Source organism: Anser cygnoides, chromosome Z (assembly GCF_040182565.1).
Source record: "Anser cygnoides isolate HZ-2024a breed goose chromosome Z, Taihu_goose_T2T_genome, whole genome shotgun sequence".
Classification (NCBI taxonomy): Eukaryota; Metazoa; Chordata; class Aves; order Anseriformes; family Anatidae; genus Anser; species Anser cygnoides.
Window position 1 is genome coordinate 44,026,387 of NC_089912.1, and position 19,160 is coordinate 44,045,546.

The 19,160-nt window shown below is 38.5% G+C and overlaps 1 protein-coding gene across 7 annotated transcripts in view; it reads left to right on the forward strand.

Moving 5' to 3' along the window:
* Window positions 1-19,160, forward strand: part of LOC106045453 (TLE family member 1, transcriptional corepressor) — an 85,534-nt gene that overhangs the window by 17,423 nt on the left and 48,951 nt on the right. For 4 of the 7 annotated variants that reach the window (XM_066987882.1, XM_066987884.1, XM_066987883.1 and 1 more), the window contains exons 5-6: window positions 4,322-4,384; window positions 5,329-5,403. In XM_066987882.1, the coding sequence (XP_066843983.1) occupies window positions 4,322-4,384; window positions 5,329-5,403 (138 nt within the window). Of the gene's footprint in view, window positions 1-4,321; window positions 4,385-5,328; window positions 5,434-19,160 lie in introns of all 7 variants that reach the window. The other 3 variants (XM_066987879.1, XM_066987881.1, XM_066987880.1) reach the window with 1 other exon arrangement.

Sequence of the window (19,160 nt, forward strand, 5' to 3'; positions counted from 1 at the left end):
ATAATGTAAGATTCAAGTAAGGTGATTTGCTGATTGGAGCAAAACCACAACTGTTGTTGAAAACTCTGAGACTGAAGGGTGATTAACTAATTCTTCTCAGGGGAAAGCTTTATTTTTTCACTCAGAAGTGAGAATGCTGGCTCCCTTAGGCTAGGACTTTCATTATTACTGATAACATGCACAAGGGTGTTAATTGTGCTGAGAAATCCACGTAGAGTTTGGTACTTATATTATACCTGCTTCTTCTGCAGTATAAATACCTGCAGTTGCTCAAGAAATCATGTTTATTTAAGTATGAGATCTTACATGGTGCTTTGTAAAGTACAGGTTGTCAAAATGTAGAATGGTCTGGAACAGACTATTGTATAGGAAAACAATGTATTTTTAACAATGAAGCAGGAAAAAAGTTACAACTGTACATATAAGTGCTTTCTTAACTGCTTAGTAAAGTGACTTAAGTGAATATTATATTTAGTAACTAGTCTTGCTGCTTAGTTATATGTCATTATGTTAAGAATTCATTTTATCAAGAGACAAATTTAAGTACAATCACTTGAGTTTGGCAATGGTTAGGTCAAAACATTTAAGTCCTTAATTAGATGGAATTAAGACAAAAAATTAGATGAGTGAAGACAAAAAAAAACACATGTTGGCTCAACTTAATTTTACCAAATGGAGATGAATTCGTTCATGTTAATTTTTAATGATACTTCAGAAAGGAGGGTGGCACTTCAGTCAGGGGTCTGACAAGCTTGTCATTTGCAAATAAATCAAAAGACAATCATTGCAACAAGAAGAACCAGTGAAAGCTTTAGATTTGTCATTCTTTGATAGGCCCTACACTCAAGCCCTCTATTAAAAATGAATGTATTCAAGAGGCTCTGCATTAAGAACACAAACAATTAAGGGCTCTTCAGATGCTCTGCTGAGAGCTGCCATAAGAGCTAGGAGGGCTTTCCTGAGAGATGCAGGCTTCTACAGTCTGCTTTACCAAGGAGCCAGAGAACATATGCAATTAGTCATGCTTTTCTCTGCTCGAAGCAGTTTTCTGCAAAATTCTCTCTGTTTACTCATTCTTCTGACTGCCCTACGTGTTTCAAGATCACTGCTTAGATAATAGCTGTGTTACGTTGCAAGGACACTGGAAATATTTTTATGTTGCAAGGCCAATAAGTATTCTTAAGGCTATCAAATATGAGCCCAAAATCTGGAAAATACAGCTTGTTTCAATGCTCATCAATTACAGATGTTTAGTCTTGATTAACCAAACTGTCCTAGACTCCTTCAAAACAGTTTTTGCTTTTGGAAATCAATATATATCTATATACATACATACAATATGTATGTGCACCTATTCAAAGAGATTCTGTCTGGAAAGGTGAAAGTTCATTGCATTTTGAACAGCTAGATTTGTATTTAAATTCATGAGATTTCCTTTTTCTCAATGCTGAAAACAATCTCTTGCAATTCCTGATGTAGAAGATTAAGTGAATTGTGCATTAATGCTTAGGTTCAGGAACTCACTGGAGAACAAAGATTTTTATTATTTTTGACATGTTTATGATTAAGAATACTTATTACTAATTGTTGGAAGACAACAAACAGGAGATGTTTGAGATCTGCTACTGGATAAATAATTTTAAGTACCTTTTTATGTTGTGTGTGGGAAAGAGTACCAGTAGGTAAACTGCCTTTTAAAAGTGCAGACTTTGGTTATGAGTTGTGGAATAGGGTTCTTAATTTCCTTCCAATATAAATGCCTGTTACTTAGCACTTGTAACAGTAGCAAGAAATCTCAGAACAAATGCTTGTTTACAATTTGTACATTTAAGCTTATTCACAACTGTGTGTGAATATTAGGATGCTGTTTACATTATTATACAATTAGAAAAGATCTGATTGACTTGTATTGGGACTGGTAACTAGCACATCATGTTCTCTTGTGTTACAGTGTGCCGTTCTCTATTTACACTGCCACTGTGAAAGTCAGATACCTGGGACCTCTGTGGGAAAACTCCACAATGTGGATGCTTGCATGCTTTGTAGGCTCTATTCAAAATAGACTTTTTCACAGCTATAATAAGGATAATTCTCGCAGGATTGCAGAACAGGGGGACTCCTGTGTAGGTAATGCACACTGAAACAGCTTTTCAGGAGAAAGCAAATTAGTGCATCCTGTTTTACGTTATTCTCCCACCCCCCACCTGCTTATCACCTGCTATGATTCATCCTGGTTTTTTATCATGAAAACAAAAGTAATCCTGTTGGTCTAGGGCAGTTAATTTGTCGGAAGCTAAACATCTCATCCCAGTCAGTCAGGCTGCTATGTAACAGCCTTCTCATAGCTGATATATGCAGTATCTGCCTCCAGAAAGTAAATCATGTGGAAAAATGCCCTTTAGTACTCAAATTCTCCCAATCGTGTGTGTGCTTTTTTCCTTAAGTTAACAGATACTTCAAATACCAACATATCTGGCAAAAGTTTAGTCATGCAGACTGCCTTGTGTTATCTTTGCTGGTACCTTATGTACCAGGTCGTCCACAGAGTGATGGATAGTTTGTGGTCTTGTTCTAGACAAAACAGAAAAGGACAAAAACTGCTTAGTGTTTGATACTGTGTGAGAAGGTAGATGTTTCTGTTGAGAAAAGAGGTATATTCATGTTGTTGCAGAGAGAGAAAGGTTTGCTGCAAAGCAGCAGTTGCATCATTGCCCCTGCCTGTAGGAACTAACCTCTTTGCCCTAGGAAGAAACCACCCCCAAAGTGTTTAGAATACCCTTGTCTCCACAAAATTTAAGTGTGGACATGCCCCACTGACTTTGGTCAGGTAGGACCTCAGTTCACATCAGTGTTTTACAAGACTCAGTGCTGTCAAGTATTTTCTCTGTTTCTCCCAGAGGTGGGGAAAGAGGTGTTAAAGCTTGTTGGCCATATTTAGACCCCAAGTCATGTGTCTCCTGAGACACAAAAACAGTGTGGGGCTTTTGTTTCCAAATTACTGCTTGACTGATGCGTAAACATCAGCACATCTCAGTGTCTTCCTAAGAAATCTTGGATGATGGAAGGCTTGGGGAAAGGCTCAGCAAATGTGTTTATCTGTCTTCTCTGAGAGAGTTTATTTTTGTTCAGCTTTTGGTATGTCGTTTCATGGAAGGCCCAATAATTCTCAGGAGTGGACACCCCTGCCATGTCCTAAAACAAAACAAGAAGAAATATGCATATGGCTTAGTGATAGTGACTGGTAAAAGTGATTCAGAGCATCTTGCATATAGGCTGCGTACACATCTGGACATTAGTTTTTTGTTTTGCGCAACTGTTCTCTAGTGACTGCGTGAGATGTTTTCAAGGAAAATTGTAGGAGTTGTGCAAGTCCCTGTTTGTGTGAGTTGAGACTTCAAAAGCACAAAGCTCCTTTAAGAGTTGAGGGATAGTTATAATAGGAGATCTGAATGATTGGCATATGTGTAGGTCTGAAAAGCATCACAAGTAAGGCTGAGTAATGGCAGAGGAAGGGTCCTGTGTTCCACCATCCTGTGTCCAGGTCTAGGTGGATGAACCAAAAGTGAGAGATTAAAAGAACAAAACAAACAAACAAAAACCATGAATATATACAAAGCTGATGGAAAGTGGGCCTTAAACAATTCATGCTGCTGCGTTCTGTGCTGCTGTTAGTGAAGGATTGTCCCTCTGCTGCTTTGTTCTCTTGCTGCTCATAGTTGTACTTATTCATTGTTACTGACTACTGCATTTTTTGATCAGATTCTTTTTCTTCCTATCTGTGTTACTTCAATTCACTCTTATTATGGATGTTTTAGAAGTCTTTAGTTTTTCTCTCCGTTCTGTTTCACTTCTGTGTTGGTATTTCATTTATACTCCTGTTGGTTTCTTTCTGTAAGCAAAACTGCCATGTAATTGGCAGATAACTTGATCATGAAAGAAACATTTTCCTCTGTGCCTGTCACCCTCATGTTATTCTGCTTAATAATTTGAGTAATAATAAATCTACCTTTTAAAAGGCTTTATCTTGGACTTAGTGGATTTCAAAAATGCTTTACTTGTTAATGAGCTATGTACAACGACCAGATTTGTTCCTAAATGTGTATACAGATTAGGTGCTTTAGACATGGCAGATGTCCTAGAGTAGCTGACTAAATCTTTGTCCTCGTTTGGGCTTAAATATTAACTATTTATATTTTCAGTAGTATGAAGACATGGATTTCTTTATTTTCTCCAGTGTGAACTTAATATGATCCTGCACAATAGTTGATATATGGGAACAAGCAGAAAACACATTTTTAATCATAATACTTTTTTTCTATAGACAGAAATCGCCAAGAGATTGAACACAATTTGTGCACAAGTCATCCCATTTTTGTCTCAGGAAGTAAGTAAAACTGTTCAGCTGTTAAAGTGCAATTATGTTTCTTTTCTGTTTGCAAATTAGCTAGTTTTAAGATGTTAATTTTATCACAATGCACAAGTGTAAGGAACATCTGTTATAGCTGAAGTGTGCAACCCCCCTGCTAATTTTGTCTAACAAATCTGAGTTCAAACTAGTGACAGTGGCTTAGCTTTATTCATTCCCAAAGGAGAATGAGTCTGTAAAAATATTGTCAATGCAACAAAATGCCTTCATTTCTAATCATGGTGATTATTTATTTGATGTCATATAAGTGACATAAGTGAAATAAGTATGCTCATCTTGTCTACGTGATTTGTATCAAATTTTAGTGTAAAAAGTGAGTAGTTAGCTCAGATGCAAAATGTTGTTTAAGGTTACAGACCTGCATCTGGCCTGAATGACTGATTGTAGTATACTGTGGGCAGCTACTGTTAAATTTTGAAGCCTGTTATTTTAAATATGCCTCTTCAAACTACAGTTTACAAAGAGTGTTTGTAATTCTTGTTGGGTTCAGTGAAGCATTTATTCTTCCTGTTTAAAACTTTTGTAGGTTTTGCTGTGTGGACACAGTATATAAATGTTGAAACTCACACTACTGTGAAGTTGACATTATCGCCCTGCCAGCTCAATTATAAACTGATTATCCATATATCAGAAAATTAATTTTGAAGTGGCATGGGTGGGAGGGGAGGAGAAGAGGTGGGCTTGACAGCTTGACAGAGCCTTTAGGGCTCTCAATTACCTTTGATGACAGGATGAGAAATGGGGCACTGTTACCTTTTTGCCTTCATAAGGTGTGTCTTGAAATAGGCAACCTGGGCTTCTGCAGAGAAACCAGTTATTCAGGTGTTTATGATCCTGATTTGCTTTGTCGCAGTCAATATCCTAACACAAGTTCCTCTCCAAACCCCTTCTTCTTTTAACAGCATCAGCAGCAAGTGGCCCAAGCTGTAGAACGTGCCAAACAAGTGACCATGGCTGAACTGAATGCCATCATCGGGGTACGTGGCCTTCCAGGTCTACCTCCTACAGTGTGTATAACTTGCTTTCATATCTTATTGCTTTGCTGTTTTTAAAATAAGCTTAATGTTTTGATAGCTAACACTGTTTTGATGCCCAATATTGTTCAAGTGTGTTTGATTTGCTTTGCACAGATTTTAGCAGGGATAAAGTTAATAGTTTGCTTTGTCAGAATATCACTTTGTGCAGCAATGCTGTGCGTAACAAAACTTTTCCTCCAAGAAATAGAGTGATTAGGACAGTTGCTTGTTTATTTGTAGGTATTATATGTAGTAGTTACCTTTACCTCATGCTTTCTGTGACACTTGAGTCCTTAGAGCTTGTTCAAGTATTCATTCTTCTTTCTTTCTCTTGTGAATCTTTCATGAATTTTAAATTAGCGAGCTACTGAAAAGAAACTTCACTTGCTTTTGAAGTAGTATTAATTGTCTGACACAGTGCTCTAATAGCCTTTCACCAAGTTTGTGCTTCTAAATATGCTGAAATAAGTTAATACTACTTGCTTGTGACTGGTTGTCAATCACAAGTCATTTGTTTTGTATTAATGAACTTTCTGAACCATGCATTCCTTCCACTGCATGAGTTCATTTCCCCCGCCACTAAGTCTAGAATATTTCTCATGTTTTCTGCCCTTCCAGACTAAGTGAAAGAAGTAGCCGAAACAAGAAGCCGTCCTTTCTGATTTTATTCATATGTGAGCGCCTTGAGCAGATTCAAATTACTCATTTATCAATTTATGTTAATTGCTTGTGAGAAGATGCCCTGCTGGTCTTTATAGTTCCCTCAGACACTTTGTAATGATAATTAGACATGCTGCTGTACGGATTAACAGTGCCATAGTCCAATGACGTCTGCAGACAATGGAACCAGTTAATCCATCTGTGCTTAAAATTACATCCCAACTGGAGATGGAAAAAAAAAAAAAGAGTGAGGGAGGATTAAAAGAATGAGCCTCAGCTTGAAAACTCTCCTTTCATCAGTTTCTCAATTGCAGATCTGCAGTCGTTTTGCCTGTGGTAAGCTATTGGCAGTCAATTAGGTGAAATAAACTGGGAGGGTGACCTTCATTTCCTCTTAATAGCTTTTCCTCCCTGAAATGGGGAGCTTCAGTGGATTTTCAGCTTAAATTTTATTCAAGCTGCTTTATTACACTTGACAGATTAGCTTTGCATAAACATACCCCCCCTTTCAAATCTGAGCTGTTTTTTTCCCCTTCATATCAAATTTTGACTGTTGCTTAGTTGATTTGCTTAAAATCACATTTAAAAAACTCACACAATTACATCTGTATTTGTCACAATCTCCTCTGTGCTTTGCTTGTGCAATGAATTACTTTATTTCAAAGATCAAATCAGGTATTCATACAGCACATGTACATTTGAGATATTTGATTAGCAAAGATTAGAGAACTGTACTTTCTTACATTTATTTGGAAATGAGTTCTTAGGATGAAAATGGAAATCTTTTTATAATGAACTACTTTTAAAGAATATTTTATGCAGTATATGGAAATATGTGTTAAAATATATTTAAAAACAATCTTGCTGAATTTAAAATAGCGAGATTTGGTTTGGCTAGGTAGCACTATCTCAAGCACATCTTTTACTTCTTTTTAAGTCTTCACAAAATAGTCTTTTAAAAGCAATAGGGATCTACAAATACCGCATGCAATTAACATTTTCTGTGGGGAACACTTATTGGAAGTAGGAGTAGAACCCTCAGCTTTTTCACTTTCAAATAGCCAAAGAATGACCCAGAGCAAATACTTTCCTGCATCTTCTGAAAGATTTCTAAGCAATGCCTTATGAATCCAAAACTAAGAGTGTGGAAACAAACAAACATATTAGGCACAAAATTTCTTTGACCGTGTCAATGCATGAATATGCATTATACTAAAATTAGATGTATGTCTCAGTGATCTTTTACAGTCTTACACGGTTGATAATTATCTTGTGCTGCACAGTAAGTTTCATGCTCTTGACATATGCTTGATTTTGTTTGAAAAGGATGGTGCGCATCCTGGAAAATCTGAATAGCATAAAATTGGGTTGACAATTCAGTGGACCTTTGCTCCCCCTCACTGAGCATGCAGTGTGTCAAGCCCTCTCCCCAGAGGGGAGGAGACATCAGAAGCCTGTCTGTTCCAAAGAGCGGCAGCTGCACTGGAAGTAAGCATGGCCCAGTTTGATAGCAGCTGTCAGTATTGTTCAGGGATTCGACTTAGTGTAAAGAACAATGGAAGGGCCATGCTGTTTAAGTGCAGTGTCTTTCAAGATAAGAAAAGAAATAGTAATTTAACGGTTTAGACATCTATTATGAGCATGAAAGATCATGAAACTTCTTTCAGAATGCAAATAGAATGGAGCAGCCTGTAACAGTAGAAGATCGAGTACTCGCTGGCATCATACTACTGAGGATGTTTGTGTACAGTAAATTTTGAGCGTAGGAGGAATGTTTAACTTTCTTAGCTGATGTCCACTTAAATAGTTTCTCCTGACTAAATAAAATCTTCATTTTTGTTGGTCTTTGACTTTTTTTTTTCCTCTCTTTCCTTTCTGTCTTTAAAAGCCATTGTTTCCTGGCACTAGATGATTCAAAAGTTTCCCAGTTGTCTTCCTGAGTTAGAGCAAAGCACAGTTCTTTTCGCTGCTGGGCCACATGTAAATTCTTGAAGGAAACAAAACTTCTAATTAGTGGGAATATTTTATTTTGAATTTTACTTTGTTTTTATTTTTTCTTTTTGAGCCATCATTATTTTATATTTCTTTTTCCTGTTGAAAAAGTAGAAACCTGTTTGTTAGAGGAGAGACTGAGTGTATGGACTTACATCCTCATGGAACTTACAAGATATTTTCTGGAGAATTTACCTAGAAACTCAAGACAGATTTTGGAGTTAGTGTATATTAAGCATGTCCAGAGGAAAAAACCCAAACCAGTCAAACAAAAATTAATTGACACATTAAAGAAAAGGCAAGAAATATAGTTGGTCTCAGTGAGCTTATGCGTGCTAGTCCTCTGCACCGATTAAAACTTCTGTGGATGATATTAGGCTCTTAATGGTCATACCTCTGGCCATATACTTTTCCTGCATGTTCTTGAAGGTTTTACTTTCCAGCCATTGGGTAGAAATGTAGCTAAACAAACGGCACGACTTCCTTTTTTTTTTCTTGAAATTGCATTATTTAATAATTTGTTGTATTAAAGTTGGAAGAACTAGAAGGTTTACTAGGTAGTTGAATAATCATGCAAAAACCTTTGAATTAAAACTGTACCCGTTAACTCCATCACGCTGTTGTGGCTGTAGGCAGTGTCCACATTTGGGGTTAAGGGAGAATCCAAATCATGGTATGAAATAATTAATTAGATAATCATGGTTTAGCTTGAAGGGATTTTTATTTTCCAGATATGATCAGCCTGGAGAAGTTCCTGCTGAGAATGATAAGGCACGGTTACAATTGACCAATCTATTTAGATGTAATCAATGGATAATACTAGTTTGTTTACTTTAGAATTAATAAAGTAGGCAGATTTAAAAGTAAAATATGCAAATAACTGAAATAAGAACTATAAGCAGAAAGCTGGAATATTTTTTAGCATTAAATTTTAGATGCATTGTTTCAGTGTACCACCATGTTATTTTGACATTTCAGAAAGGTTGATAATGCTTCTGTAAAACATATATCTTTTCGATTGACAGTACTCCTGAGACAGATTGAGTTGTAGGCCTCCATGAGGCCTCTCCACTGTTGCATGAGGTGATTGGCTAAAGGATTAGCAAGATGTGGGATTATTTTTTCTCTCCTGGCTGTGGTTGCCAACTATCTCTGGGATTGTAGTGTGTGAAGCTTAAGAGGATGAGGTTAACCTCTTGAGGGTTTATTCTTATGAGTGTGTAGTTAATCCTTAGAAAGCCTATAAATAACCAGGCTGTATGTTTCATTAAAAAATAGAAATACAGACTAGAGCAGAAATGAATGCAGAACTTAGTGCAATGGAAGAGCTAAGCATCTGTAGCATTACTTCAGATCCTCCTTGGCCGTGATCTGCATTATGTGCCAAGGGGAGGGGAAACTGCCTAGTTCTTATAAATTAAATAAAATGAGATCTTGTGAACACAAGACATGGTGTCCTCACTTTTAACATAAACCAGGTAGTCCCAAGTCTGAATTACTTAACTCATCAGTAGTAGTTCAATTGCCTGGAAACTTCCTGGATTATTATTCGTATTTTTCTTTCTTTACGATACATAGAAACCTTAATTACATGGTATTTTGTCATGTTTAGGTGCTGTTAGAATATGAAAGATTAAGACTTGTAAAATAAGTTTAAAATAGGTAGCAAGTGGAGATGTTGTTTGTCAGCATGACAACTGGTATTCTGAAAATGCCAGTCCTCAATCAACAGTCAGATTTTTTTTCAAGCATCACTAGGTTTTGAGGAAAAATAAGAAAGTGTAATTAATGTGTACTGTTGGTTTGTCCTGCTGGAAGCAGAAAACCTGGGAGAAGGTTTGTGAAATGTGAGTTAATATCACAGTGAAAAACACATTTAATGCTAGACTCCCCCCCCAAACTGATGGTGGAATGGCGAACATTGATTCCTCAATATGGAGGAGGATGGTATCTTAACCAGACAATAATTTTCTGAAGATGAAAATACTTTGTCATTCGAAGAGCGGAAAATTGCATGTATTACTTATGTGTAATTCATTTGTAGGTCATATCTGTTATCTTGCAAAATTTCCTGTGTGGGTGGGTAGAAAAAGCAGCACCTTAGATCTTAATCCCAAAAGAGTCTGCAAGATGTTTAGGTGGCTGTCTTATCTAGATCTAATGTCTAAGCTTCCAGTCAAAGACGAGACCACGTGTATGGTTACAAATTCAACGGTGAGTTGATACTACTTGTATAGTGAGTAAATGGTGGGGATGTGGGTTGTACGTGTTGAGGTAGAGTTGTATGTTGGCCTACTTTGCAGCAGCAGAGAGGTACAGCAGGGAGTGGTAAGATTTAGAAGGACTTTAGTAGGTGGGAATAATTAATAGAAGATCGGAAAAGTTAATGGAGCATGAAGTTGCAGGAGGAGTCAGGTAGATAGGAGCAGAGGAGATAGATATGTGAGAAGAACATGTTTCTTTTTGTGAATTGGTATCCAAACAATTCTGTTAAACAGTGTTTCGGAAAGAATAGTTTTAGTGGAATGGAAAGACTAAAATCAGGTCAAAATGTTGGAGGAGTACAGTTCAAAGCAAGGAAAACATGCAGAAAATGTGCTCAGTGAGCTTTAATAAAGAGAATATGGAAGGGCTGCCAAAAAGATGAAATGGGGGTTATGGATGAGTGTGCTTTTGAAGCTGGTTGAAGCAGAGGAGTGTTAATATGTATAAAAGTCATTGGCACAGAAGGGTAAGTTACCTGATCCCAGAGGAAAGGATTGCTTCCTTTAGACAGTAATTAAAAACATTTCTCAATTAAAACATATGTAGGCAGAATTGCTTTCATGTTCACAGATGGATAGTATTCACAGATGCTATTTTTTTCGATGAGTTCATAAGAAAGCTAAAGGAGACAAACTGAAGAGATGAGCATACCTTCTACTGTCTTTGAATTTCCACTTGAAGTAAGATAGGGGAGTTAAGAGTAGGTGAACAGCCAACAGGCTGAGATAAAACCGTGATGTGACCTTCAGTGCTTCTCTGGAAAGAATTCCGATGTGTTGGAGGAAGAAGGAGTTGCATGGAATGAATGGAATCGGTTGGCCCAAACAATTGAGAAACTCTGCTGGGTGAGTTTGCACATGAAGTGAAATCAAATACAAAGAAATTGAGTAAGGAAGAAGCAAAGCATGGCCATGCAATGTAAGTAGAACAGGGAAGGGTGTTGGGGTGGGGGAGCTACGTTGAATGATGTAGGGCTGTAAGATGGACTAATTTAGTGTAGGAGAAGCAAAGAGTGAGTGAATCATACAGATCTGAAGGGATCTAAAAGTCTTGTTTTGAGAAGCAAATGCTGATACGCTGAGATGAATTAAATGTCACCATGCTGGTGGGAGAAAGGAGGGTGATCTCTTGGTGTGGACTGTACAGGCAAAGTGAAACTCTGACTGGTAAAGATGGAGACAGCATGGGCAGGAAGATGCAGGTGCTGAGGGTCTGGAGGAAGGCACAGGTAGACACACATACTCTGAGTATTAAACAATGGAAATGTACAAGAAAACAGCAGCCCACTATGTTTTTCTTGGAAAAATGATACAGAGAGTAGAGGCAGGGACCTGTGTGGGAGGACTGGAGGAGAAGGCAGAGAAGCTTGCTTTTGTTCTTGCACAAAGACTAGCGTGGGTGTTTAGAATAACTTTAGGAAATACTAAAGACAGGGCAAAGACACAGCTTGTACAGCAGTTTACGGTACCTCATCACAATGCTGAAGAGTTTGTATCAACTACTGCAGGATCCCTGGTATCTGGTAATTCCGTGTATTACTAATTTTTCAGAATATTGCTGAGCTGTCAGGGCTGCTGTCTTATATAATACTTAATTTTGAGTATGTCCATTTCTGTATTTAAAGGTGCGAGTTAACTGTAGCTCTTTAAATCCAGTACTTGCAAGCAGTAACATTAAAACAGCAAAAGCAAGGATTAGCAAAAGTGGATTGCTCAAATGCATGTTCTGAAGTGATTGATAATTGTGAAGAGATGTTATTGGAGGTTATATAGGGAATTTCCAATAAGGTGGTCCATGGATTGGCAAAGTAAGTTTAAAAAAAAAAAAAAGAATTTGGTGCTTGTCTTGTGACTGACAAATTTTTCATTCTTTATCTCAGAAATGTATTTGTAGTTAGTAACAACTTGGGGAAAGAGGTTGATAAGCATCATTTGAAGTCATATATTGAACTTAATGTCTGGATTTTAATTTACCAAAGGATTTTTTCCTACTCTGTCATTACTATCTTTGTTTTCACCAAGATTTAAATTTCTGGAGAATAAAAGATCCAGGAAGGAAAAGAAATACTTTTTAAGGTAATCATACATCAGTAATAAAAACAAAAACAAACAAAAACAAACAAAAAAATTGAAAGAGTAATGTTTCTTAAGTCACTTTCAGATTGGTGCAAGCTTGAACTGGTTGTGTTTGGCTTCTGTGGCAGCAGGAGCATGCTTTTGAAGTGTGTTTAAATGGTAGCGACATGCTAACAGTAGCAAAAAAAAAAAAAAAAAGCAAATATGTAGATTGGGGTTAGAAGGTGATTAATAGTGGGAACTTACAGTTGCCACAGAAAAAAATGTGTTGGCAGTTTTTGCAAACCAGAAGCAATGTGTGCTGGCAGCTTCATTCTACAGACTTAAGGCTTGCCTCCGAGTCTTTAGAACAAGCAATACGTACCTGTCTAAAGCTTAAAAAAAAAAAAAAAAGGCAAAAAGAGAGAAGAAAAAAACTTACTTCTTTAAGAAACCTATGCTGACAGTGATGAGAAGAATACACTTGGTTTCAGAAAAACAGCCTTTGTCTTTCCTGGATCAAGCAATGGAGAATTTAAGGTTGTCTTCTGTGGTTTTTAGATTGTGGTTTTCAATTTGTTACTTTCCTTTAGAGCCTGAGATGTTCTTTGAAGACGTTTTCCTGCACAAGGATCTTTTTTTTTTCCCTGCCTCTACCCCTCCTCCCCATTCTACCCGGTGGCATCTGTCCTTTATAAAAGCTTCTCTGGTTCCTCCATTGTTCCCATGTCTTTTTCTTCCAGTGCTGACTTCAGCTTTGCTGTTTGTCACTTAATTCTTCAGAATTTAACCTAAGGAGAAAAAAGTCATTATTAAAACAAGAATCTTCAGAACTGGCTCTTCTGTGACTTTTTTTTCCCCGTTATAAACTGTTTGACAGGATGTTGTTAAGCCAGGCCTGTGATAAATTTTTTTCGAAGCATAGAGATCAATGGAAAAGCTATATATTGTTTATATGTGCACAGAAAGGAACTTACTTTAAAAATGTGTCTAATACATAATTGCATACATGAATATGATATTTAAAATGTATGTATGTGTATACATACAAGGTTATAGTAGTTCCTTCGTTTAGTGGGCTTCTTGCTATGTTGCTGGCATAGCTGCTGATACAAGCACTAACCATGCTTTAATGGTCTACACTTGGTACAAACTATGAAGCTTTAGGTTGGTTTACAACACGTGCCAAAATGATGCCAAAAAGCCCTTGTGTGGATGCAGCTACACCAGTGGAGTGCTAGTTCACTTTAGGGAGAAGATGCTGCTGAACTGGAAGAATCCCATCTGCTGGCAGGATCCTGTGTCCTCGCTGTGGGACTTTGCAGATGTGGAACAAGCCTCAGAGGCTCCATGGCATATCTAGGCTGCTAGTGCAGGTTTGCTCTTGTGAAAGTGCCAGTCATGCTGGCAGGGCTGTATAATTATTCCCTCTATGTCAGTGGGATATTAAAAATCAGGCCATTTAACGATTATTACTAAATTTTTATTAAATAGTTAATTGCTGATCATTTTAGCAGAAAAACAGCTGACATGCTCATTCACTGGGTGCGGTGACAAATCCATTTGGGTGTGGTCACCCACATCTGTCATTGCTGTTTACAAGAACGATCTTTTTGAAGAGCCTGAAGTGTAATACCTCTTGAGCTTTCTAGTTCTGGTGCCCGGGCTTGTCCTCCAGAATGCCAGAAGGAAGGGCAGAGAAGCCTAGCTGTTAAGTGAGACAGAAAAGCACAGCAAAGATTAGAGTTGCTGCTCAACATAGAGCTGAGTAAAAGGTAAAGTACTTCTTTCTCCACTGCAATCTGTGTGTCTGTGATCTGTAATTGTGATATGGGAACTAATTAATGGTTAACAAGCTACCCTTTGAAATTACTTTCATATTTTCTGTTTGCATTATATTGGGGAGCAATATAATGTTTTTCTCCATTCTGTAGGTGTGAAGCCAGTGACAGTATTAAAACTAAAAATGGGATCTTGTGATTCCACAGAAGTCTGTGTATACTTGTAGGTAGACTGGTACTGACTACATAATTTGATTTGATAGCAAGCCAAGATTTCCTTGTGATGAGATATGTCAATTTCCTTATTAAAAAAAATAATCTGAATTCCTCATGAAATACTGAATATATTATAAAATACATACTAAAGGATATACTTGGTATCTCTGTTACGTAAGTATTTTAAAGAGCTCTCAAAAACTCTTCCAGTTATTTTAATAGAAAAATGAATTTAGAGTTCTGCTAGCTAGGTGCAGGCTTCAGTATAGCTACTTTGGCCCCTACTGAGAATTGCTGTCTCAGTTCCCTGCTGTAGGTTCTTCGGAGATGACCCGTGTGCACCAGTGGTTTGTTTGCCCCAGGTTAGGAAGTGTCTTCTGTGTTGTATTTATTTTCTGTGGAATATTTTTTTCTCCTGAACTGCAGTGCTAGCCAACACCATGTTTTTTTGTTTCAGAGAAGTTGTGTGGCAGCTTGACTGCACACTAGTTTTTTTATCACGACTGCAACTAGTTTTTATTTTTTCTTTTTATAAGTAATAACATTTAGCCCTACAGAGCAAATGTATGGGGAGCTGTGCTTGTAAGAGTTCGACAGCTTTTCTTAATTTTGCAAGATTAAAGGATGAAGGGGAAAAAGAAACAGACTCTAGAGTTGGCCAGGTTAGGTATTTTTAGGTATTTTATTGTAAATCAATGTTGTACAAATCCATAGAAGAAACACATTTTACAGGGAAGCAGGTATGCAACACTGTAATGGTGTGGTTGGGAGCACCCATGCATGAAGTGCTCTTTTTTAATCTTTGTGAACCAGTTGAAGTCAACCTTGCTTTACCTATTTTGAATTTTCTGAAGAACAAAGAAGAGGCAAGACTTCATTTCCTAAGGAGGATCTCACAGCAAACAGATGGAAACGAATCCTGAAAAGGAGGGAAATAACACAGGAAAGAAAGAATCAAGTGATCAAGTAGAAAAGGAGTTAAGAAAGGAAGACAGAGAAGTTAGCTCACAAACGTATACTTCGTGTTCCTTTGCAATCTTTTCACTGGGTACTTAGAATATGCTGAGTGTTTCATATCTGAATTTTCTTTTTATTTATATAGGTAAAGGTGGCAGAAGGGCTGAGTTTATTAGTGTGCTTGGAGTCACTGTATCAGGAAAGCAGTAAAACATAACTTAAAATATCCAGGGTTGGAAGGTACCCACAAGGATCATAGAGTCCAGCTGCTAGCTCTGCACCAGGACCACCCAAAAAACAGACCATGTGTCTGAGAGTGTTGTCCAAAGGCTTCTTGAACTACGGCAGCATCAGTGCTGTGACCACTGCCTTGGGAAGCCTGTCCCAGTTGCCCGACCACCCTCTGGGTGCAGAACCTTTTGCTAACACCAGCCTAACCCTCCCTTGTCCCAGCTCCATGCTGTTCCCTCAGGTCCTGTCGCTGTCCCCAGAGAGCAGAGCTCAGCGCCTGCCCCTCCGCTCCCCTCGTGAGGGAGCTGCAGGCCGCCATGAGGCCTCCCCTCAGCCTGCTCTGCTCTGGGCTGAGCAGACCAAGGGACCTCAGCCGCTCCTCATACGTCTTCCCCTCTAGTCCCTTCACAATCTTTGCAGCCCTCCTTTGGACATTGTCTAATACTTGTATCTTTTTGTTATATTGTGTCACCCAAAACTGCAGAGCTCAAGAAGAGGCTGTACCAGCTCAGAGAAGAGAGGGACAATCCCTTCCCTTGACTGGCTAGTGGTGCCGTGCTTGGTGCACCCCAGGGCATGGCTGGCCCTTGTGGCTGCCAGGGCACGCTGCTGGATCACGTTCAACTTGCTGTTGACCAGAACCCCAGATCCCTTTCTGCAGGACTGTTCTCCAGCCTGCCATCCCCTAGTTTGTACAACTTTTCAGCCTTATTTTAGTTATCTTAGAGATGAAGTTCTTTTGTGAGAAAAGGACTGCTTGGGAGTGTGTTTGGGGAAGCTGTCTTTTTTGCCAGTATATTGTGTTTTCTGGTTTGTGTGAGGCAATTTGTATAACCTCTGTTTCAGAAAAATTGGTAAGATGTGCAATTGAGATTTATTAGTGTGGTTTGAGCTGTTTGAAAAAGTGGAAGCAAGAGCTGCAAATATTTTCCAACAAGTTTTCTGTTCAGAATTCTACAATTAGTTTAAGGCAAATTCCTGTAGTAGAAAATAAAGAAAAAAACTTTGGTTTTTCATCTTCTTTCTGACTTCGATATTTGCTTACTGATATTCTGTACATAGTAAAAGTTTTTTTTATTATTTTTGTGGGAGTGGAAAATGTGTTAAGACCCAAAGATATTATCTATGCCTTTTCTGTAATAAAGCATGAAAAAAGAAAAGGTTTTTTCCCATGAGACAGCTGAGTCTTTAAATAGTCATGTCATTGTCTCACACAAATGTGTGTCTGAAATACATGGTTTTGGATAGCTTTTGCCAATCTGTCCGTCTGTGGACTTAAATCTCTGTAGCAAGATAACATTTCATGTGGTATATAGATAGAAGAGGCTTGCTGAAGACACTTTCTTTGTTCTGAGGGGACATTCTCTTCCCTCACCGGCGTCACTGCGGCTTGTTCACATAATGGGTAGTTTTCAAATAACTTGTACAAAGCTACAAAGACTCCATTCTCAGCTCACAAGCTAGAGATGCAGTAGTGGGCACTTTCAAGTTTGTTTGCTGTGATGTAGTATAGCTTCCTATCTGTCAGAATTAAATCTATGCCTTTAAAAGAAGAGGAAGTAAAGAAATCAAATGAACCGAAATAAACACAGATGTTTCAAGGGAAAGATAGAAAATGAAGCAATGACAGCAGTAGCTGACTCTCATTTTTCTAAAAATCACTTATCACAGAAAACAGTAAACTATAAGAAACACAGAATGGTTGAGGCTGAAAGAGGCTTTTGGAGGTCATCTGGTCCATCCCCACTGCTCAAGCAGGGCCACCTAGAAGAGGTTGCCCAGGACCATGTAGAGGTGGCTTTTGACCAAGGAAGAGAGACTTCACAACTTGTCTGGGCATCCTGTGACAGAGCACTGATACTTGCACAGTAAAGTGTTTCCTGTGTTCCAGTTTGTGCTCACTGCTTCTTGTCCTGGCACTGGGCACCACTGGCATTGTCTTAGCACCTTCTCTTCAGATACTTGGACACCTTGATACTACCCCTGAGCCTTCTCTTTTCCAGGCTGAACAGTCCAGTCTCTCTCAGCTTCTCCTCATGGGAGATATTCTTCAGTCCATTCTTTGTTTTTGTGGCCCTTCAATGGATTCTCTCCAGTATATCCAGGTCTCTCTTGTACTGGGCACCCCAGAATTGGACACAGTATTCCAGCTACAGCCTTACCATTGCTGAATAGAGAAGAAGTGTCGCCTCTCTTGGCCTGTTGGCATTACTTTGCTTCACGTAGCCCAGGATACTATTAACCTTCTCTGTGTCAAGGGCACATTGCTGGCTCATGTCCAGCTTGCTGTCCACCAGGATCCCCAGGTCCTTCTCTGCCTCTGCTTTCCGGTTGGATGGCACCCAGCATGTACTGGTTCTTAGGGATGTTCCTCCCCAGGTGCAGGACTTTGCAATTCCCTTTGTTGACCTTCTTGAGGTTCCTGACAGGCCGTTTCTCCAGCCTGTTGAGTTCCCTCTGGATGGCAGCATGGCCTTCAGTCATTTCAGCCACTTGTCCTGGTTTCTGTGTCACCTGCAGAAGAAAACAAACTCAGAGCTTGATTTTGCAGGTTACTGCTATGGTATTGAAGAATAGGATTCAAATAGGTCAGAAGGAAATGTCTTGCAGGGACCTCTAACACACTTTGCAATTAGTCTAATAGTCATGATATCGAAGAAAAAGAAGCATTCAAAGGCAGAGAAAAGGAAACACAGCTGCTGCTGTTGAAGTTAGAAAGTTGAGTAGTAAGCAATCCATGTTGGAAAGTATTGCCAATATATATCTGTATACGAGTCCATTCACATTTGTAAAGAAGAATGTGGATATATTTTTAAGGGAGGGTTGTCTGGCATCCTTCAGAATGTGCTTACCTGTAGGTGAAGTAGTTTTTTGAAAGTAATTACAGACATTTAAATGCAAGTGTAAGTTTATGGATTAGGCTGTCAAATGAGAGTTACTGCTAGGTTTGGCTATTGCTACTGTGGGTGGTGTGTGCAGGTTTTTGTCTTTCCAAGGTGAGGTAGAAGGCTGGATCTGGCAGGAGCATTATCTTGGGTTGTTTCCTTTTTTGGAAGGTCACAGTTGCAATGTTGGTTGTAAGAATCTTTCTAAACAGGGAGAGAAAAGATTTCTTGGTTGGCTGTCTGTATCTGCTCAAACAGTGGCCCTCGTGTTCATTTGGCCGTAAAGATTTGATACTACTTTTCACCTCCTTCCACTTAAGCACTTGTTTGGGAAGGGAGAGAATATGGCAGTGTAAGTAAACAGTAATGCTTTTTGTTGTTTTGGTAGTGGTTGTCTGGTGTTTTTTTATTATTTTTGTTTTGTGTTTTTTTCTTCTTCATATCTTTCTGCCTTCTTGAGTTTAATAAAGTCATGTTTCTTCTGTTCTACAGCAGTTGACATGAAATAGTGCCCTTTGCATTTTAGGTCTCTAAGTTACTTTTGTGCTTGCCATACGTTTTTTTCAGAACGAATCTATGTAGCCACTGTTAATAGTGTTACCAGAGCTAGTGCTGATCGGGTTTTCTAGAATTCTTCTTCTCTTCCTAGATGTTTGTTCAGAAGAGCACTGGAGAAG